Source organism: Muntiacus reevesi, chromosome 4 (assembly GCF_963930625.1).
Source record: "Muntiacus reevesi chromosome 4, mMunRee1.1, whole genome shotgun sequence".
Classification (NCBI taxonomy): Eukaryota; Metazoa; Chordata; class Mammalia; order Artiodactyla; family Cervidae; genus Muntiacus; species Muntiacus reevesi.
The window spans coordinates 46,422,968-46,445,882 of NC_089252.1; the positions used below are offsets into that span (position 1 = coordinate 46,422,968).

At 47.7% G+C, this 22,915-nt stretch overlaps 1 protein-coding gene across 4 annotated transcripts in view; it reads right to left on the minus strand.

The window, feature by feature from the left end:
- Positions 1-1,130: 1,130 nt before the first annotated feature.
- DYM (dymeclin) overlaps positions 1,131-22,915 on the minus strand; it is a 372,867-nt gene continuing 351,082 nt past the window's right edge. For all 4 annotated transcript variants that reach the window (XM_065932681.1, XM_065932680.1, XM_065932678.1 and 1 more), the window contains one exon: positions 1,131-3,292. In XM_065932681.1, coding sequence (XP_065788753.1) covers positions 3,143-3,292 — 150 coding nt within the window. In that variant the 3' untranslated portion in view covers positions 1,131-3,142. The remainder of the gene's footprint in view (positions 3,293-22,915) is intronic.

The window sequence follows — 22,915 nt, forward strand, 5'->3', positions numbered from 1 at the left end:
GGTAGGGGTTGCCATACATGATCTGACCAAGGGGGTGGGAAGTTCCTGATGGATCTCTCTTATTTTGGGTGGGAGATCCCTAATGAGATTAAATTTTATGCTTTGAATTCTTAAAAATAAAAATGCATTATTTGCTGTGGATTGTGTTATATAATTCACTCCTCAGCTGTGTCATACGAAGCTTGGCTCGTCAGAGACTAGTAGCCCTGAACTCCTTGACTCCTGGAGGCGATATTAAGACACTGGAATAGCCCTGAATTTGGTGTCAGAAAGCCCGGAGATCAGTCTCTAATATCAAGTGGCAGCTACTGAAATTACAAGCACCGTGCTTAGGAGGAAGTTAAGAGACCAAAGGGTTGACCCTGCAAACTCAAGTCTATTAAGTATCAGCAAGTACCACAGCTCTAATTTATGGCTCTTGCAAAGCAGTGACTCAGTCTGCAGAGAACCGACATGCCTGAGGCAAGACCCCAGCTTCACAGAATCTGAAGGATAGTATATTGCGTAAAGAATGATATATTAAGAAATTGAGGGCCTAAAAGCACCCCCTGCCACATTCCTCTTGCGGGGGGGCGGGGATGTTCTAACAAGCTGGAGGAACACTCGCAGCCGAGTGTCCCCACTGACGCTGGTCCTATGTTCTTTCCTGCTTCTCCAGCTCCTGCCATTTCCTTCCGAAGGAGAGGACTGTGTGCGCCGCCTACTTTCTGTGCTTCAGGGACCTTCTTCCCTTCCCTTCCTCTGTCTTTGTCCTTGAGCTCCTCCACAGCCCCACTTCCATCTGCACCGCTGAATGGTGGCCATTCTGTGACGCCGACCTTGCAAGGCTGTTGTTCACAGATCCTGCGACACAAGCCTCAACGGGTGACGGGACCAGAGCTACAGTTCCGCAGCTTGTTTGTACAGCGCCTTGAACTCCGAAGGAAAGGTGCTACTGAGAGGAGCACATTCTTTTAAAAACAAACATGATGACAGATGACACAGTGCAAAAACAGCTCTGTATCTTGGGCAAAATCAGATGTGAGTTTACATGCAAACACACAATGAACGATCCTGTGTTGCCTCATTCTACATGGTTTTACTTTGTGGAAAACCGAAGGAATTTCTAAAGCAAATTAACGCAAGTGTAATTCAAGTTTATCATTTTAAATTTATTGTCATGTAATAAATCTTTCACAAAAATAAAGAAAGGCCGCTGGAGGGTTTGCAGAGCCGAGGCAGTGGCGTCTGGAGTGTTTTGGGGACTCCAGCCCTCCTGTCGGAAGAACCGACGGTCCTGTAGCCCAGTGACAGACCCATGTCACTGCGCGCTCCTCAGCCTCTCAGGGTGGTGCTGGGGTCCCACCAGGGGCTCCTCTGCCCCACGTGACCCTTTCAGATGGTTGTGTTTTGGTTTAAAGGAAAGGAAGCGGATCAGAATGCTTGGGAAACAAAGCGATGCATCACGTTTCCATACAGGACATATAAATAACTGCGACCTGAAATGGGCATCTAGTATTTTCCCCTTTCTGACTGGAGGATTCCATCTTCCACCTTCACACTGCCTCCCCTTCAGGCCAGACTAAGCAGAAGCCGTTCACAGGCCTCACCTGCTGGTCTGAGGCCCTGTCTGTGCGACCTTCAGGGAAACATCAGGGTCCCAGCCAGCGTCTCTGGCAGGGACACTCAGAAGCCTGAGGCTGAGGCAGCAGCGGCCAGGCCGCACGGGCCCCCGGGGTCCACCAGGCACGGGCCCCCGGGGTCCACCAGGCACGGGCCCTCCCTCGGTCAGCCGGCCTCAGGGGGCTCTGGTCGCAGCCCTGGCCTGATGACGACGAAACCGGCCGACCTCAGATACTTCCTTTTTTTTTTTTTTTTTCTCAGATACTTCCAAGAGGGTGGGCAGCCAGGCTGTTCAAGGGGGAAACCACACAAGTGTGCACTGACGTGTCACGCGTTTAACCCTTCCCAGAGCTCCGTGTGAGAGAAGATGGCTCCCCTCAGGCCCTCAGAAGATGGTGATGGATCAAAGTGACTCTGGTCGCCAGCCGGGGGACAGGAGAGAAGCTGCTTCTGATACAGATCAGGCAACAGCAGGTTGAAACGGGTGCTTCCCATGCAGAAAAGCACATAACTTTTGTGTCTCTGAGACTGAAACTAGGTCCAGAGGGGTGGCCATGGACCCAGAGCGTGGCTGTAAAGGCCTGTCCCTTCTGTCCTCAGTGCCCGCTGCTCTGCTGGGGCAACCCCGGCGCCGCGTCCCTCAGAGGAGCTCAGGAAGCCAACTGCGGCTCACACAGGCCCCAGAAGAGTTTAAATAAAGTCAGAGACGGACAGGAAAACATGTCTTTCATCTCATGTGGAACACTGCATTAATCAAAGTGGTCTCCTTTTCCTCCTACTGGTCTGGTTGAAGAAAAAAAGACTGCTTTCAAAATGAAGCTTTTCTTTTCCTAATGATTAATACAGAGAAGATTAACTTAATTTGTGCTAGACTCCAATTTAATTCAGCTATAGCTCAGAGGCCAAATCCACAGAAAAGCTAATCTGGGCTTCATGAGGAGGAGTCATTTCTTTCTTTGAGGGAAAGACGTGGAGGATCTAAAGGCTTTATCCAAATGCCCAGGCTTCCATCACGGGTCCTCTGAAAGGCCACTACACACACACACGGCTTCGTTTCCTTATTAATTCCTGTCCTGTCATCTTTTCAGATTGATATTTCTCAGTGTTGAAACACAAACACACCACACACACACACTCTCAAAACAAAAATCCTGAGCAAGCAAAAAAGAAAAGAAAAAGAAGTATGCACTGGTAAAGTATATTATATGCCTAAGGCATCAGGTTTCCTGGAAAAGCTCTAGATTTTTGGTTTAGAAATAAGATTGCATGTAAAATAGCTGGTTTTTACATTTATTATGGTTGCATACCCCCCTCCCACTTTTTGCACTATAATCTAAACTGAGTGATCTATTGCCAACTGGCCTCAATTCTCCAAACCCACGTGTGCAAGGGAAACACGCCTGTGTGATCCTCTTTAATAGAAGATGTACCAGGGAATCTGTCTACCTCCATTCCCCAGAAAGAAAATAAGTAGAAGGACTGCTTGGATGGAGGGGGTTGGAGGCCAGGTGGGGTGGGGGGTGGGGAACGGGGCCCGCTCTCAATCGGAATCCATCGTGAACAGCTGGATGTCCTGTGGGTTCCAGTAGAGGCCTACTGCCGAGTTGTACACCAGGGACCAGACGTAGGGGATAAAAAACTCCTCAGGCTGCTCCTCTTCCACATATTTGAATTTCAGTTCTGGAAATTTCTGCAACGAAAAGAAGATGAGGCGATCAATCTCACAGGCCTGTGCGAGAGCAGCCGGAGTTTGTACACAGTGTGTGTGGGGTGCAGCGGGCCTGGGAGTCCCGGGCCACAGACCCAGCCTCCCGATGGCCCTTTGGAGGCCGGGTGAATCCCCCACGGGAAGGGCACACAAGCCCACCAGCCCTGGTCAGGGATGTCAGCGTGCTGAGAGCAGCAGGGCCCGGACAGGGCATGAGGCGAAGCGAGAGACGTCAGGCAGGAAAGCAGGCCGTGCCCGGGCAGACAGTGCTCAAGCAGAGACTGCTGCATGGCTGGGGTCCCGTGGCTGGGTCTCCTTCAGACGCCTCCCCTCTCAGGGCTGAGTCACCTTGGAGGCGAGGACGTCCCCCCCATAGGTTCTCGGCCTTGACTGTGTGGGCGGGCAGCGCCGGGTGGACGTGGTGGGTGAGGGTGAGGCGGGGGTGCTCCAGCCCTGCAGAGCGGGCGGCAGAGGGGAGCCCCGGCTCTACCACGCTTCAGGTGGCCTGGCCGCACTCTGCAGTCCCAGGTGAGGAGGGAGAACACGTGGAGATTCCTGGAAGTGGCACTTTCACTGCAGCATTTCACCAGGATTGGGGCTTCTGATTTTCTAATCTTACTCCTGATTTATTTATTCCAGCTAGAGCAGAGGAAGTGATGTCCCCCCTCTTTGGCAGCCGAGGAGCCCGGGGTCCCCAAAGGTCCCTGTTGGGGCCACTTTCCAGGCCAAGGTGACACCAGCCAGAGTGGGTGCAGTTTGGTTACCTGTGTCCCAGGTGGAGCAGGGACAAGGGGAAAGTGTTTCAGGAGGAGGGGCAGTGCGGAAGGTCGAGGCGGAGGGCTGAGAGAGAGAGAAGGGAGACGCACACACAGAACGCATGGCCCACGAGAGCAGAGATTCTATATTCACTGTGTCGGCAGCTATGTCCCCTCAGAGAGCGGTCAGACACTTAACAAATGATTTGATGAATGACTCAAAGAAGCAATCAACCATATAAGGACCAACTACGCCCCAGACACAATGGTAAATACTTTACGCATATTATGGTAGTCAATCTCTCTTACGTGAGTCACTCATTCATCGTTCTATTGCCTGAATGTCTGCTCCCCTGCACACCAGGCAGTGTGTGCATCAGGACCTCAGGACACACAGTCGCTGTCCTCACAGAAGGCACCTTCTCGTGCAGCAGAGGGACACAGAAGCGGCAGCCACAGAGCAATGACAGTGCAGTCAGTCACCTACGTATGGATGAGCTCTGTTTCGAGAACACGTTTGTAAGTCCAACCAAGTTAGCCTAGGTACCCAACTAACACAATCGGCTACATAGTACTATAATGTAATAGACTTATAATACTTCTCAGACAAATAATACAGAAAAAAAAACCCACCAAAAAATGAAGAAAACACTTTTAATCTTACAGTTCAGTACCTTGAAAAGTACAACAGTACAGCACAGCTGGCATACAGAGGCTGGCACTGAGTGGCCAGGCAAGAATTACTGACTGCAGTAGGGAGAGGAGGCGGGAGATGGCAGAGCTGAAGGGTCGTCAGCAATAGGAGATGGAGGGCAGGGTGCAAGTCCACTCCTGCCTGATGTTGATCGAGTGCATCTCTGAAAGTTGCTACTTGAAGGTTCGTATGTACAGAACTTCGTGTTCTAAGAAAGGAGTTCCACTAAGGAAGGATAGTGGTTCCAGAGGCCTGCGGGAGGTGGAGGGGCAGCCAGGTGAAGAGGGACGCGTGCTCCTTCTGAGGGAACAGCAGGCAGAGAAGGCAGGAGGTGCTTTTTGTTGGAGGCAAGAAGAGGGACAGTGGGGGAGCCAGCCTTGGCCAGCAGGGCCCAGAGGGGAGGACGGAGTCGCATGAAGAGCCCTGGCCTCTGCTCGAAGATCCTTGGAAACCTTTGAAGGGTCTCAGAAGGGGGCTTGATGAGACTGGCTTTGTGCAGGGACCACTTGATCACAGTGTGGAGGACTAGAGGGCACTGGTGGGGACAGGGCCTGGTCCAGGTGAAGGGAAAATGAGCGTGAACTAAAATGAGTTAAAGATTTTAAACAAAAAGTGAGGGTGTGGGGGGACTGGTGGTGGTGGGAGGTGGTGGGTTAGGGGCTAAGAGTGGGGAGGGAGTAAGGGAGCTACATACACGGAGTTCCCTGGTGGCCCGGACAGAAAGAATCTGCCTGCAGTGCTGGAGACTTGGGTTCGATCCCTGGGTTGGGAGGATCCCCTGGATGGCTACCCACTCCAGTATTCTTGCCTGGAGAATCCCATGGATAGAGAAGCCTGGTGGGCTAAAGCCATGGGGTCGCAAAGAATTGGACATGACTGAGTGACTAACACTTTCACTGTTTTCACTTTCACACAGAGTTCAAGAGATTTTTCAGATAACATGTGCAGTGATTAAGACTAAACATCTAAGTGCTGGATCCTCAGGGTTTCAGAATGACGACCGTGGGGCGGGGTTAAGCAGGAAATGCTTTGTGGCAAGTAGAGTTCTGAGTTAAGTCTTAGCAAAATGTACAGGACATCATGCAAAGGAGGGTCCTGGTCATGGCTGCTACCTCGACACACCATGACGGCACAGTCCCCACCTGTTACAGCTCTAATGGAAACCGACTTCACTCCACGGCTCCCAGGGCATCAGTAAATACAGTCTATACACAAAAGGGTTTTATAAGCAGCCCAGACTCCAACCTTACTGACCGCTATATGCACCCTCATACATTTTACCCCATACTTTGCGAAACGATTCAGGGTTAACGCAAACCCAGGCCTCTCCAGGGCACCAGTGTTTCCGAATCAGCTCTCCCCCGCCCTCAGTGCAGGCTAACGGTCGTGCGCTGAGGGCCGTGCTGGCTTCAGCGCACAGGGACAACTTCTGCCGCTGGGCTCCTGGCGTCAGTCCGGCGGACAAAGCGCGAGCAGCGGGGATGTGGCCCTGCTTCTGGCGCTTACTGGTCTGACTGGAATTCAGTTCCGTCCCCCAGCTTCCCGGCCTGCTGGGTCCCTCCCACCCTGGGCCCACAGTCTCCGGGCACGCCACAGCTGCTCAGCAGCTGGAGGTCTCTGGGGCCCAGGCGTCCGTGATAAGCCTCCTCACGAGCTCTGCGTCACTTCCGGCCTGGCATGGAGTTCTCTGGTGTGGGGGCAGGGTTCTTGGAGGTGGCAAAAGGTCTTTGTCATGGAACCGGGTGTTTTACAGGTAGCAACACAATGATCTTCTTTTCCAAGAAAAGCTTGCATCTGTAGCAAGAGGGTGCAGAGAGCGGCTGCCACCAACCGAAGGACTCCCTGAGCACCAGGTCGGTCTAGAAGCTTCCCTGACGTGTCGTGGTCAGTCACCACGGTGTCCTGGCGAGGCCCCCGTGGCCAACTCCACAGACAGGTGAGCCAGGGCCTGGAGCAGCTGAGTGCCTTGTTTCAGGTTACACAACTTGTGGGGAGGAGTCAGGATTGGAGCCTGGGTCTGACTTGGTGGGAAAGTTTGAGAAGAAATAGCACAGTCACAGATACCACAGTCACCCTACTGCTCTGTCCCCAGATCCAATTCTCCAAGGCTCCAACGGGGCCCTTTCACTATATGGATAGAACCTAGCACACACACAGCTGGTCCTGAAAGAAGTGACCAACCCCACATTGATGTCGAGCATTAAGACATGTGGGGCTTCCTTGGTGGGCCGGTGGTTGAGAATCCACCTGGCAATGCAGGGGAGCACCGGTTCGATCCCTGATCCGGGAAGACCCCACCTGCCTCGGGGTACCTGAGTCCCAGAGCCACAACTACTGAGTCCAAGCCCAGCCACCACTGAAGCCTGCACACCTAGAGCCTGCGCTCTGCAACAAGAAAGGCCACCGTGATGAGAAGCCCACAGACCCCAACAGGAAAATAGCCCCCGCTCTCTGAAACTGGAGAAAGCCCCCCCACAGCAATGAAGACCGCCCCCCCAAAAAAAGAGCCAAAAAAAAAAAAAAAAGAATCAGGAAAGTGTGGTAGACTGTGTGTGTGAAGAAGAAACAAGTTTTACCCTCTAATAATGAGGATGCAAGTCCTAGCTCTTGGAGTGGCCTCAACTTTAGAAAACCTTTCACACTGTCTTGGAGGGGAGGGACTGGGCTGGGGGCTCAGACGTGGGGTGGCTTGAAACCCGCCTCCCAACACAGCAATGACTCTTTCAGCTGGAATAATAATATCCTACGTTTTGAAGTGGGAATGTCACCAATACAACACATTTCTGGTTGTTAGTGACAAAAATGACTAAAAGATGTGAAGCCTTTTCTCCATCAAGTGACTATTCAGGGGTTTTCCTATGAAGGCAGGCCTCAGGAAAGGACATGAGGCAGCTTACCCAAGACCGCCTTCTGTCCCTCCAGGGAGGGTGGGATGGAAATAAAACGAGCAAATTGCTTTCTCAAAAATTCCCTCCAATGAAACTAAAGAAACTTAGGCAAGAGCTGCTTACTGGGATGGCACTGCCTTCATACGCTGGCACCAAGTCTGCTCGCCCTCGTGGTTTGGGGGAAATTCTGACGACTCTCCCATTAGGACGAGCCATGAGTCAAACGCTGCCTTGAGGTCACACACAGCCAGATCCAGGAAAAGGCCACCAGGAGAAGCGCCTGGCACCCCCCACGGCTTCCCTTTCCACCACCTGGTAAAAACAAAGCTGAAAAGGCCTTGTTTTTATTTTTGCTCGAGTTTACTTCAAAATAATCCATCTCACTCTGGAGAGAGTAGTAAACAAAACCTCAATGTAGGGTAATATCCACGTGAATATCCATATATAATAGTATATAAAAATAATATGAAATACTATAAAGTTTACTTGACAATAGCAAACATGTATTTCATTACGAAGTTTTTCAAGCTGATCAATGATTATTTCTATACAAGTTCTCCATAAAAGCTTAATTAATTCCGAGATTATGGGTAACATTTATAGCTACCATAACTGATTACCTATTTTATGGCAGGCATGTTCAAACACATAGACATATAGCTACTCATTTAATCTTTGAAGTAACTAGAAAAAGCATCTGAAAAGCAGGCACATGATCTAGTTCTAGCCCCAGCTTTTCCCATTCATTCATCCATCCATTCATTTATTCAGCAAAAACTTTCTGACAGCCTACTGTGTGTGTAGCAAGCACAGTACTAAAAACATAGCTGTGAATAAGATGAACACAATTTCAGCATTTAAGAGCTAAGAGTCCACTCCTGATTGGCCAGGTGACTTGGGAGAAGTCTTGTATCCTCATTCCAACTTAGGCTCTTTAAAACGTAAGAGTTCACTCTACTCTAAGATTTTGAATTTAACCATCCTGTTTACTTCACAGAAATGAGATTAAGTGCCTAATACAGAAGAAGCACTCAATAAATGTTGGCTATTATTACTGACAATAAAGTGACATGCAAATGTAAGGTACGCTCTTATTTTAGAACTTTTAGTAAGAAAATCCAAAGTCTAGAAATACCACTCCTGGCCTTGTCCTAAGCCCATTTCTCATATTCTACCCATGGTGTACATTTCTAAAGTGGCAACCCTATTTCCTGACTGTTAATAATAATAGAAACAGAAAGACCCTGAGCTTTCCCACATAAAAACCCAGGAAATGTGCTGACAAATGGCTTAAAAGCGACAGACTTCTCTTCATTAATGTTTTTAAAGAACAAAGTTTTGTCACCAGCGAAGGTAGGTTCTGAAGAATGGCCTTCTGTCTGAGTGGATCCTCACTTGCTGAACAGTGAGCTATATGAACAAATGCATGGTTTCATGTCTGCGCACATCCCTGTGATGCAGCTATTTAACTGGATGGGAGGTGGGGCTTGGCTCTGAGGGGAGTTGAGAGCCATCGTGATGATAAGAGAGGGATCACCTCTAAGCTGTATTTGACATCAGTCTCCCTGGATAATTCTGTGGCAGACACAACAACCTCCAATAGGGGTGTGGCGTCTAGCTCCGAGAGGACACGGCTGGAGAGGCTGAGGTGGCCAGGAGTGGGGACGCCAGGCCTCCTGTCAGCTCACAGAGCCCACCCAGCAGGGGCGCTCTGAGGAAGGGACACACCGAGGGTGCCCAGGTGCCAGGGTCGTGGGTCACTTCACCCACAACCACCCAGTAACAAGCAGCACCTCTCAGCTCATCAGTTGGTCTCCACAGCTATTGGGGTTGAGCTTGCATATTTGTTTACTTGGGTACCATCTGTTCCCCTCTAGAACACAGGTCCCAGGAAGGCAGGGACCTTGCTAAGAGGACAGCATCTAGCATACTACTGACACTGAGGAAATGTCTGCTGAGTGACGAAGTAAATGAATGAGTGCATGACTTCAACTCTGCACATAACTCTGTGACATAGGTTTATTAACTATGTTGAATGGATAAGAAAACCAAAGCTCAAAAGGATAAATAAGATGCCAAAGAGGACAGAGCTAGGAAGTGGAGGAGCTGGAGGCCAAACAAAACTACCCTTCTCCCCTGCACGCCCCTCAGTCGACAGGGACCCAGCTGTGCGTTTCTTTAAAATGCCTACATCCCACATGGACGGGAGGTTTTCACGTCTCTCTAGTAATGATAAAGAACCTCAAGCATTTCTTCCATATTCCCAGCTGCTAAGTCGCTAGCCCTCTGTGCTTGAGCGTCCTCACGGGGAACAGATGGGATTGATCTCCAGCTCTGGAGTCCAGGTGGCCCCAGGCTGGGGGTCAGGAGGCATCAGGAGGCGTCGGCTCTCTGCTGGCTCAGCTACTGGCCGGCTGAACCGTTTGGGGCAAGTCACAGCATTTCTGCATGTCTCGGTTCTCTTGTCTTGTAGGAAATGAAGGGCCTTGAGCTCCTTCTGAGTCTTCTGGGTATGGTTTTATGAGGTGACCCCAGTAAGGTCTCCACTTTGGATACCTTATATCTGCATGCCCCCCAGGCTCTGCTGGGTCCACCTGGAGAAAGGGCTGGATGAGTTGGGGTGAGGGACAGCCCTCAAGTCAAGCACTTGTAGGCTGCCACTCAGCCAGGTGTCACCTGGGGGCAGTCTCAGCGGAGAGGGTCAATATCTGAAGGTTCCTAAGCTGCCCTGGGGGCTGACAACAGTTGGGTTTAAAAGGCTAAGACTCCCAAATGCTTAACAATCAAGACACATACGAGGCTGTGGTTGGCCTGCTGAGGTCTGAGAGCTCGTGGCTAAGTGGGCTGAGGTCCCAGGCATGGCCGCTTCCATGGAGTGTGTGCCACTGGACACAGGGCAACCCAGAGAGCAAGCGGAGACACAGTGGCATGGACACACTTGTTACTAGCAAAACCCAGGCACTGCAGACAGTACACGCTCACACCCCTCAAGTTCTAGTACCAGCTCCTGCCTCCTCAACAAGTGGGCTGAGGGAGATTGCTTCTCGGGTTATTTGCTTGAAATTTTTCACCAGCACTTAAAAGGTTCAGAAAGGGGGATAAAGCATAAATAGTAAGAAAAACAGAGCATTTTCTCCAGGACTGGCTATACAAAGCAAACATAACAAAGCACAAAGTAAAAAGCTTCCCTTTTCCTGCAATGAGTTGTTTTTAAGACAGTGTACTGGGAAGATTTTAAAAGGGCAAATAATAGGCATAAATCATAAGAGTTTGGAAAACACCATTCAGTCAACCCGACTGAATGGGAGCACAGCCTCTGCATGACGAACCCTGTCCAAGGAGCACCGAATCTGACACCCTTCCCAACATCTCCCTGTCTATCTAATTGGAGAGAAAGCCCACCTGGGTTGAGACTGAAACAGACATTCTTAAAATATGTGCTCTTCTAAAAGAGATGCTGGGAAAGACTGAAGGCAAAAGGAGAAGAGGGTAACAGAGAATGAGATAGTTGGATGGCATCACTGACTCAATGGACACACGTTTGAGCAAATTCCGGGAGAAACAGTAAAGGACAGGGAAGCCTGGCGTGCTGCAGTCCATGGGATCACAAAGAGTCGGATACGACTCAGAGATTGAACAGCAACAACAATACTCTTAGAACTCGAGAGCTAAGGAAATGAAAGACAAGAGGCTCTATTTGCACTAAAGACACTGGGGACACATTTTGTTAAGATTCAGTCCAAGAAATATCATAGTCTGAATGTCAGATCAACAACCTAGAAAAAGTCCTTTTCCTCTGCTCTTTTCACACCTGTGAAGAACGCTAATGCCATCCTGTGCTGGCTCAGGGAGGCCCAGGTTCCTCACTTGAGAACATCTTCACTCCTGACCTGGTCAGCAGGGCCCAGGCCACTGGGGTCTTCCTGACTCTGAAGCCATCCTCCCCTCTCTACCTCATCTCCTCTTTTGCCTTCTAAAGCCCCCCTATGGGCTCAGTGAGGACTCCTGGGTAGATGGGCTTGAGAACCCACTGAAGATCTGGAAAAGCTGAGGAGGGGGTGGCTCTGAGGGGGTGGGAGCTTTGGTGTGACAGTTACGGCAATAAGGGGCGAGGAGAGGGCGGGGTGCTGGTCACCGCAGGCCCAAGCATTCACCCCTCTCCTTCCGAGACAGTTGTGACTCAGCTCAACAAGGAGGGAAAACCCATCTCTCAAGCTCAGGGCTTGGTCTCAATCCAAAGCTACTTACAACAATCTTGTTGTTTTGACTTTTGGAGCCAGAGGTAATGCTAGACTCTCTCGAGTTTGGCCGGAATGTTTTTTATCAGCTCCAGTGAATCAACCCACCGCAGTGGGACATCCGGACGCCCAGTCCAGAGACAAAGCAAAGGTCTGATTTGGTGGTTGAGACTTGGGTATAATATGCAGACCAAACGCTTTAAAGACTGTCTCTGCTGTCAGCCATGTGATCTGGTGGAAACCCACAGGAAGTTCAGTGAACAGATGTAGGGCTCAACTGCAATAATTTTATTACCGCAAAAGTTCAATGGAGTTTTCCCCCTTCTACCATTTATATAGATAGCATCAGAAACTCTAGCAAGTCCCTGGCATGGCTCCAGAAAGTTTAGTGCGATTTAAAATCAAACAGCTAGATAGCACATTGCAAAAAATTCTTTCAAAGACCGTATCAACCCTCTGAATAATAGACAAGTGGTGGGTGATGGCTGGCAGCGAGGTGGCCCATCACTGGTGGGAGACGGTGTGGGATGGGGTGGGAGAGGTGAGTTGCTGCTGGTGGCATGCCCCGAGGCTGTGGTGGGCAGGTTCTGTGCACATGGAAAGCAAGCTGATTTCAAGACCCCGTCATCAGGTACCCAGGGAGGCAACTACATGCAGTTATTTTATCGTGGGGTGGATTGGGGATGAAGAACCAGTTTTCCTACTATTCCTTCCCTGGTTTAATCTCACTGTATAATGTTGGGTCCCTCAGGAACGGGTCCTTAAACTAAACATAGGAGGTGAGCACCAATTATATATGAAGCATTACACTTGAGAAAGGAGGAAAGGAAAAGGAATAATTGCTGCTCCTCTAACAGGGGGGATAAGTTAGCAGGACGAATAAGAACGGTAGGAGCATGACACAAGATGCAAGGGCAGTGTCCCAGGCAGACTGGCTAACACTGGGGTCAGATGACTGTGGGTGGGCTTGAACGGCAAGCTTTACAAGAAACATCCATATGACCAGTTCAGCTAAATTACGATCTGAACAAGCCTGAGCTGCAGGCTCTTCTATGTGTGATAGAATCCACTGTAAATAGATCAAATATTATTGCTTAACTGACATTAAGGAGATAAGCACTGGCCTGTAACAGCAACACTGGATGTGCAGCAGTCCTATTTTATGCAAATTAGTTTCAGAATGAATTAAATCTAAAGTATAGAAAATTAGAAAGGGGCATTTGTTTTTACTTTACTCTAATTCTATTTTGGGGGGCTTCCCTGATAGCTCAGTTGGTAAAGAATTCATCTGCAATGCAAGAGACCCTGGTTCAATTCCTAGGTTGGGAAGATCTGCTGGAGAAGGGATAGGCGACCCTCTTCAGCATTCCTGGGCTTCCCTGGTGGCTCAGGTGGTAAAGAATCCACTTGCAATGCAGGAGACCTGGGTTGGATCCCTGGGTTTGGAAGATCCCCTGGAGAAGGGAAAGGCTACCCACTACTGTATTCTGGGCTGGAGAACTCCATGGACTGTATAGTCCACGGGATCGCAAAGAATTGGACATGACTGAGCGACTTTCACTTTTGGCTGCACCGTGTGGCATGCAGGATCGAACCCACACTCACTCTCTGTAGTGCAAGTGTGAAGTCCTACCCACTGGACTGCCAGGGAATTCCCTAAAGGGCCATTTATTAAAAATTATAAATTAAGAGATACAAAGCTGACATTAAGAAGTCCGTCATGAGGTGGCTCAGAAGACAGTCACAATACCTTGCATGTCTAAGAGCATGACGGCTGGCTGGGCAGTGGGCACCTTCAGAATCTCCCTAGGAAGAAGAGAGCTACAAGGTGAGCAGGCATGCTAAGTCACTCAGTCGTGTCTGGCTCTCTGCAACTCCATGGACTGTAGCCCACCAGGCTCCTCTGTCCATGGAATTCTCTAGGCAAGAACACTGGAGTGGGTTGCTGTTTCCTCCTCCAAGTGATCTTCCCAACCCAGGGATCAAACCTGCATCTCTTATGTCTCTTGCATTGGCAGGCAGGTTCTTTGCCACTAGCGTTACTGGGGAAACCCAGGGTGAGTGGACACCTATGAATATTTTGAAAGCTCAGGCCAGAAGACCACCTCTGAGATTACAAGGGACACTAATGGCTCTGTGACTGGTGGCCAAAAAAAAAAAAAAACCTCTTAGGAAAAACAGAAAGATACAATATAAGGTTGAGCTTACACTTGCAATGAACTCTTCACCATCACACTATCAGTCAGAATCTGAAGTCTGCTGGAGTCTGAAGTCAGAGCAAATGTCCCTGTTAGACTCTCTCTTTTTGGGTGAAGGGGCACTGGGAGGGCAGCCTGCAGGAGAAGGAAGGAAGAACAGGTTCTCCTGCTACAGGAGAGTTTGAGACGGGCCTTGACAAGTGAGTACTGACCTGTAGGGATTGGGGAGGGGCAGGGAGGAAGCTGGCATTGCTCGTGGAGAGACCCTGTGAGCAAACACTGAGGACGAGAACACTCTCTCGGGCCTGGCAAGTCTTAGGGGACCCAGACACAGGCTCCAAGGCCAGCAGGTGCAGATGCCGCTGGAAAGAAGGGATGAAGACAGAGAGGGGCCTCAAGGGCTGTGATGACACATCTATTCATCCAGTGAGCCTAGAACTGAGAGAACAGACACGTTGGGGATAGATATTTCTAATTTAAACATCATTAACTCAGATGGCAGTTGAAGTAGCCAAGGGTGTAAACTTCTCAAGAAGACTGAGCTGCAGTATTGAGTACTGACTGAGTATTGATTGAGTATTGTAGTATTCAAAACCCTGTTCTAAAGGCAAAACAATCTGAATACAGAAGACTGGGAGGAGGAGAATGTTTTGATTCCATGGTGGGAGATGCAGGGCAAAAGTTAAGAATTTACTAGCAGAACTTCTTGGCTGAAAGCCAGCCCAGAGGGGGAGCCACAGATAACTGGAAAAGTGTATCTTCCTGCAGTGGGCTCTTTATTTTGGACAGGACTCAGATACCCAGGGCTTCCTTCACAGCTCAATTGGTAAAGAATCTGCCTGCAATGCAGGAAACCCCGGTTCAATCCCTGGGTTGGGAGGATTCCCCTGGAGAAGGGAACGGCTACCCACTCCAGTATTCTGGCCTGGAGAATTCCATGGACTGTAATAGTCCACGGGGTCCAAAGAGTTGGACACAACTGAGCGACTTTCACTTTCACTCTCAGATACCTGGTTAAGAGAGTGAGATCCCAGGAAAAAAAAAAAAAAAAGCATTACCAGGAAATAAAAGTCCAAGTAGAATAAAAGCTCCATGAGGGCAGGAAATTTTTTTCCCCCTACTGATACATCCACCAGTGTTTAGAAGATTGCCACGGACTTGAGAGGTATTTGCTGACTGAATGAATAAAGGAATAAATGAAGAGGTAAAAATTGCTGTTCATAAAAAACTCAGTTATTGGAGGGGTGTGGGTGGGGTGGGGTGGGGTGGGGTGGGTGGCGGACTTCCCTAGTAGCTCAGCTGGGAAAGAATCCACCTGCAATGCAGAAGACCCTGGTTTGATCCCTGGGTTAGGAAGTTCCCCTGGAGAAGGGATAGGCTACCGATTCCAGTATTCTTGGGCTTCCCTGTTGGCTCAGATGGTAAAGAATTCGCCTGCAATATAGGAGACATGGGTTCGATCCTTGGGTTCGGAAAATCCCCTGGAGGAGGGCATGGTAACCCACTCCAGTATTCTTGCCTGGAGAATTCCCATGGACAGAGAGGCCTGGTGGGCTACAGTCCATGGGGTTGCAAAGAGTCGGATATGACCAAGCAGCTAAGCATTCTGGGGAGGTGGGGGACAAGAGGGGAAAACTGGATCCTGCACACTGGATGAGTTAGTGGAATAACTGCCCAAATTTATTTGGGACAAAATGAGCCAAATTAATTTGAGATGCAAATGAACTGACTTACTGGGATTTGGGGGCAATACTTATAAACTCATTAGATTAACTTACTTCTCAAACTACCTGTTCTCCTTGCTTACCACCATCCTACCACTGTCATACATAATCTGGCTTACCTAGGAAACTGGATCCTGGATAATGGATGACATTGATATAGATAGTCACAGTCATATTTTTATATTTCAATATATACCTAATTATGGAAAATAAACTTGAGTTCATCAACATGCACTAGTCATGAACCAATGCATAATATGTGAATGGAGAAAAGTTGATTTTTAATGAGTCCTTTACTTTTTCCTTTTGTCAAGACTATAATATGGTTTTTAAAAAGGGGGAAAATAAGGCCTTAAAATGTAAACAGTAAGTCCTAATTAGTGTGTCTATGATAATATTTCTTTATACTTTTTTTTTTTTTTTTCAGATTAATATGTGAATTAAGAGGGAGTGGCAGACAGAGATTTTGGAGAAAGATTCTGAGTCCTGTTTAGACAAATTCTGGCAAAGCAATGATCTTTGCCATGTCTGAAATGTCCGTGCTGAGAGACACATGCGGGTGACATGTGGTGGCTGTGGGAACAAGGACGGGAGAGGCTTTGCTGGCAGGCCCCAGACGGACTGAGGTGCCTCTGAGTGAAGGGGAGTCTCAGTGATTATATCAGGCAAGAAGACACTCTTTACCACAGTATGTCAAAGAGATATCTGGAAAGAGAATTCCAACTAAGATGAACGCAGAGATAAGAAGTTGTCTTAATTTCTTAAGAGTTATCTCCTTTGAACATTCTTAGGATTTAAGTTATGAGCAAATGTGACAGTTTTTCAAGTCTTCTTAAAAAGTCTTGCCTGAATTATTTCTTAGCAGGAAGTTAAAACTAGGCTCTGATAATCAATATCCCTATGTATTCACTATACAAGAGAATTTTTCCCCTCTGCTTATGGAAAGAATAATCTATTCCCAGTGTTCTATGAAAAGCCTGTGGTTGCTAAACCAGTTATGCTTTCTTCAGTCTACCTGGAGAAAACCCCACTTGAATCCATGGTTCTAAAGGCAAGCACTTCAGTCTCAGTGCTTCCTATGGCTGTCCTTCCCAGCGACGCAAGTATGATCCATGAATTGGATGGACCACATCTGTGACTTCCTGTCCGATGCTAAGTCCTGGACCCGTGGTTATTCCAACTGTCGTGATCAATGAATTAAAAGCACAAAATGAGGTTTGTTTCCTTCGCCACAATCATGAGGACTAATAAAGGGAATGAGGAACCTGAGAGGAAAGGGAACAGAAGCAGAATGCTCCAGAAGATTCCTAATAAACCTGTTTGTTGTTAGGAAGTGAGTCTGCCTTAGATGCCACTCAGTGACGGTTATGTCACTGTGAGAGAGAGCTATCTAGAAAACGGGCACTCCCAGCTTCAACTAGACAGGCCTAGGTCACCTAGGAAAATCCGTGTTACTCTCCTGGACCATGACACTATGGGGTCCTGGAATCATAGAAGGTAAGCACTAGAAGAGACTCTCGATTTTAAAAAGAAGGTACAAAAATGTACAAATAAAACCACAAAAATCCTTAACAGTCATAAGGTCCACCAAGTTAACTGGAATTCATATTAAATGACTATACATTGATTTCCTCAAGAAATTGTTCTAATATAGGGAACATATTCATTACCTTAGTCCAAAACTCCCTTAGACTTGTGCTTGTTCCCTTTGGGGAAGCCAATGACACTGTCTCAAAATTAAAAAAAAAATGCTATTGATAAAATAGCTGTGTTTTTATCCCCCTGAAGCCAGAAAACATATTATCAAATGATTCAAAAGTTTGATTTGGTATCATGCATCACATTGTAAGGGGTTTCCCTGGTGGCTCAGATAGTAAAGAATCTGCCTGCAACATAGGAGACCCAGGTTCAATCTCTGAGTTGGGAAGATCCCCCGGAGAAGGCAATGGCAACCCTCTTCAGTATCCTTGCCTGGGGAATCCCATGGTCAGAGGAGTCTGGCAGGCTACAGTCCATGGGGTCACAAGAGTCAGACATGACTTAGCAACTAAGGACATACACACACATCACACTGCAAGATATCGTCTCACTATGTAAAACAGCTATCAGTTGTGAGACACTCAATTCGTTGAAAACCCCAAGACAGAAGATAAGCAATGAATGCATCAGGATGAACTAACCAAAGCAGTTTGTTTAATTTTTCCCAAGGAAAACATGAACAGGAAGAAGCAGAGACAGAGCAAAGTGGGTGGTGGGGTATGTCTGTGAAGGGTGGTGGGTGGTGGTGATGGAATGAGAGAAACGCTAGCACAGGACAGCTATGTGATTTGACCACTAGGACCAAAAACAAGAAGGGGAACCTGTCCTACTGTACATTAAACTGTAAAACTGAAATAACCTGAATGGTGTACTATCCCTCCCTCTAATTTGGACTACCACAGATGGATATGATTTAGCACTTCTACCTGTTATGTTATAATTACAGAAGAATTAACCAACAAGCTGTATAAAATAGGTATTTTATGTATCTAGGGAATACATCCCTACATATCTAGGGAATACAGGCTGTATTTTATTTTACAGTGAAAAAAATGTGCTTGAGATTTAAACTTTCAAAAGTTGTGCAAGTTTAAGATGTATATATTTCAAAATACGCACAATTACATGAAAGGACCAAAGGTTCCCTAACTTACCAGCTTTCTTCCTCCTCTCTTTGCATTTCATCTAAATCAACTAATCAGTCTGTCAGGAAAACTTTATGGAGTATGGCAAGTATAAAGCAAAGTTCAGATGCTCAAAGAACTGAAAATCTAGTACGGAGACAAACTGTAAATGCACAAACTAAACATGTAAATATCCATTTCATTGTTAAATACCAAGAGTAGTGACACAGGCAGTGAACTACTGAAAAGTTTCCAGCAGGAAGAGATGAATACATCTGTTGTGTCTGCGACAGTCCCCATGAAGGCAGGGGGACCTGGGCTGTTAAGGTACAGAAGAGGTGAGGAGACCATTACTTCAGGCAGGGACAGGCAAGGCAGGAATGAAGAGTAGGCTCAGGGGCTGGGGGGCAGAGAACAAGGGGACTGGGCTCAGAGTTTGAACTGTACTCATTTTTCCTGGACTCTTCAGGCATCAGGGAGAGGGCTATACAGGAGGTAAGAGATGAAGTTTACTCAGATGACTGGGTGGTAGAGGTGGTGGTGCTAACGGTGACACGTGTGTGTGTGTGTGTGTGTGTGTGTGTGTGTGTGTGTGTGTGTGTGTGTGTGTGTGTGTGTGTGTGTGAGAGAGAGAGAGAGAGAGAGAGAGAGAGAGAGAGAGAGAGAGAGAGAGAGAGAGAGAGAGAGAGAGAGAGAGAGAGAGAGAGAGAGAGAGAGACAGAGACAGAGACATTTCCCCCAACAAACTACACCCATTTCCTCTTCCCACCCAAGTTACAGAAATGAGATCTACTGACTAGTAGCATCAGTATCACCTGTTAGAAAATCAAATTCTTGGGTCCCAGATATTCTGCGATTCAGGAAGGCAGAAGGGAAAGAATGACCTGAGAGAGAAAGAATTTCCATTCTGGAGGAGCCATATGAAGGAGCACAGGTTCTCAAGAATTGGGAAGAAGGATACTGCAGAACGGCAAAGGGCATCCTCCCACAGGGGAGTTAGAAGGACAGACACCATGTATGGCTCCCTCAACTGGCACATGGGAATACCAAGGCCTTTATTTTTTATTTTTTTTTTTGTAAAAAAAAAACAAACGCACAGTGGTTTATTGAATACTTACAACGTTTACACCTTCAATATTAATTCCACTTAATTTTAGAGGACGGAAGTGCACAAAACAAGGAGCTGCTGGAAACATCTTCAAAGTGGGAACCACATCAGATGCAACTGTGGCGCTAGACACTTACCCCCAACATACATGATGGTGGTGGTTTAATTGCTAAGTCGTGTCCTACTCTTTTTTTTTTTAAATTTTTAAATATTATTTATTTATTTATTTTTTATTAGTTGGAGGCTAATTACTTCACAACATTTCAGTGGGTTTTGTCATACATTGATATGAATCAGCCCGTGTCCTACTCTTTTGCGACCCCATGGACTGCAGCCCACCAGGCTTCTCTGTCAATGGGATTTTCCAGGCAAGAATACTGGAGTGGATTGCCATGTCTTTCTCCAACCAAGGCCTTTAATAACAACCATTTATTTCATTATATAACAAAAGTCCACACAGTTGAAGCTATGGTTTTTCCAGTAGTCATGTACAGATGTGACAGTTGGACTATAAAGAAGGCTGAGCACCAAATAACTGATGCTTTCAAATTGTGGTACTGGAGAAGACTCTTTGAGAGTCCCTTGAACAGCAAGGAGATCAATCCTAAAGGAAATCAATCCTGAATTGGAAGGACTGATGCTGAAGTTGAAGCTCCAATACTTTGGCCACCTGATGTGAAGAGCCGACTCACTGGAAAAGACCCTGATGCTGGGAACAAATGAGGGCAGGAGGACAAGGGGACGGCAGAGGATGAGATGACTGGATGGCATCATGGACCTACTGGACATGAATATGAGCAAACTCTGGGACATAGTGAAGGACAGGGAAGCCTGGCATATTGCAGTCCATGGGGTCACGAAGAATCGGACATGACTTAGCGACTGAACAACAACAATTTCAGATGGCAAGGCTAAAATGTGGCAGAGACCTAACAAGAAATAAGTATTTGGGGCCACTGGGGAGGCTGGCCCTAAGACATAGACAGAGGCTGGGAACCATCTCCATGGAGTCTAAAAACAAAATGAAGGTAATAAGAGAGAAAAAAAGGGAAAAGGATGGCAAAAAAAAAAAAAAAAAAAAGTGCTTCAAGATGATCTAATCTTCCATTGACAAAAGCCTGTTCTTTGCCATTCATGGAGCCTGCTTTTATCCTTTCCTATACCAGAAAAAATATAAGTTTTAAGTTTCTTGTCTTAGTGTGTTAGAAGTTTAAAAACTGGCCCTCCATATCTAAAGTGGAGTGTGGTGCAGGCTTCAGGGCAGACTGGAAATTTAACTGCACTGTATACCAGCTAAGTTCACATGATTTTAATTTTTTCCCATAATTTTCTTAAGAAAGGAATGTTTTACCATTCTGAATAAGCAATACCACTGACGGCAAATTTTTTAAAATATATGCTCAGAGGTGGCAAAGCAGTGGTACTAATCAATAGGACTGGGAGGCCCAGAAAAGAGTGACTCTACATGCTCTGAAGAGGGCTCCTCCCGGAGCCCAGGCCTGGCACTGACACAACTCACATCCTGGGTTGAAGCCTCACACCTACCCTTCTACCTTCATGTGATCTTAAAAAGGGGTATTTCATAAACTGGAAACATCACATAAAAAGGACTGCTCTTGGACTTCGCTGGTGGTATGGTGGATAAGAATCTGTCTGCCCACGCAGGAGACACGGGTTTGATCCCAGATCCAGGAAGATCCCACATGCGGTGGAGCAACTATGCCTGTGCACCAAAACTTTTGAGTCTGTGCTCTGGAGCCCATGCGTCACAACGACTGAAGCCGGAGTGCCCCAGAGCCCGCGCTCTGCAACAGGAGAGGTCACCGCAACGACAAGCCCAAGCACAGCAAGGAAGAGCCGGTGCAGCCAAAAAGAAGGACTGTCCTTTGTACATGAAGGCAGTAGTCCCAGCCCCTCAGACTTATTAACACAGATCCTTTTATATGTGTCTTCTCTGATCTGGCCACATACTTGTACCTGATTCCTCTCAGGGATGTGGGTATAGGATTCGAAAGGGACTGGCTTCGAATCCTTACTGGCTTGTGACTCCAGAACAGCGAGGGGGACCAGGTGGTGATGAGTAACACTCATGAAACATTCTAACCCACAGCTTTATCAGCGATCTACACTAGATCCCTTCCTGCACACTTCAGAGAAGCTGGAACTTCTGCCTTTGCCTGGGCACTCACACTTCTGTCCACCACTGAATGACACTATTTTTTTTTTTTTTTTTAAACCTCATAAGGATGCAGCCTTATCTGGAACACCTCTGATTTCCAAGTCTCACTCTTAAGTTCTTGAGACTGAGGGCAGTTCCTGAGAGGCAGGTATTCCTGAAACTTAGGACATAAGACAAATAAATCATAAATCACTTATTAGTACAAAACATTTTGCTAAAGATGCTACAGCCTTATTTTAAGCCTCATTAGGTACAAAGCAACCTGAATAAAAGATTCGAATGTGCTCTGAGCTGAATGGAAATTCTAAAATTGAGGAGAAAGAGCTAAATGATCTGCAAGTCTTAAATAGGAGGATATACACCCAGAGGGCCCCAGATCTGGGGAGCAGTGGTCAGAACGAGCAAAGCAAGGAGGCTGGGAGGTGCTGGTGCCTGTGTCCTGGGCAGCAGGGGTTCCATGTGCGGCGGGGACGGGCCGAGATGGGACAAATGCAAGCATCGACCGGGGGGCCGGAGCCCTGTGCCCTCTGCCTGTCACAGCCTGGAAGCCGAGGCTGGGCCAGGCAGGACCCTGGGCTCCTGTCCCTTTTAATTCCTCAGCTTAGACAGGCTGGAGGTTGTAAAAGACGGGCAGTTGGCACTTTCTGCTCCTCATGGCAATGGTCAAATGTGCCAATTACGTGAGGCTGAAATAAACACCATGGTAAGGAAGCATCAACTTTGAAGACTAATATGTATCTCTCCCATCCAGGCTCTGAATGGCACAATGGAGCGAAAATTCAGAATATCTGAATTTTAGACTTGGTTCTGACACTAATAAACTTCGACAAATAATGTCACCCTTTGACACTTAGTGACCTCATCTGTAAATCATTACTGCTGATGAGGCCCGCTCTGCCAGCGGTGAGGGGCCGACGTGGAAGGCTGGCTGTGAGGTTTATGTGACTCACGCGGGGCCGGGGGCACAGCGAGGGCAGGGCAGAGCTGCGGCCAACCCCTGCCTTGCCCACGGAAGCAGTGCCCCAGAAGGGCCCTAAACGAGCCCATCTCCCGCCCTGGGACAGTTACCGTCAAAGGAAAACTGGGAACAGCAGGACCCCTGCCTTCTCCATTTTGGTCGGTTGGCCTATTTACTTATTTTTCAGAGCAATGCCACAG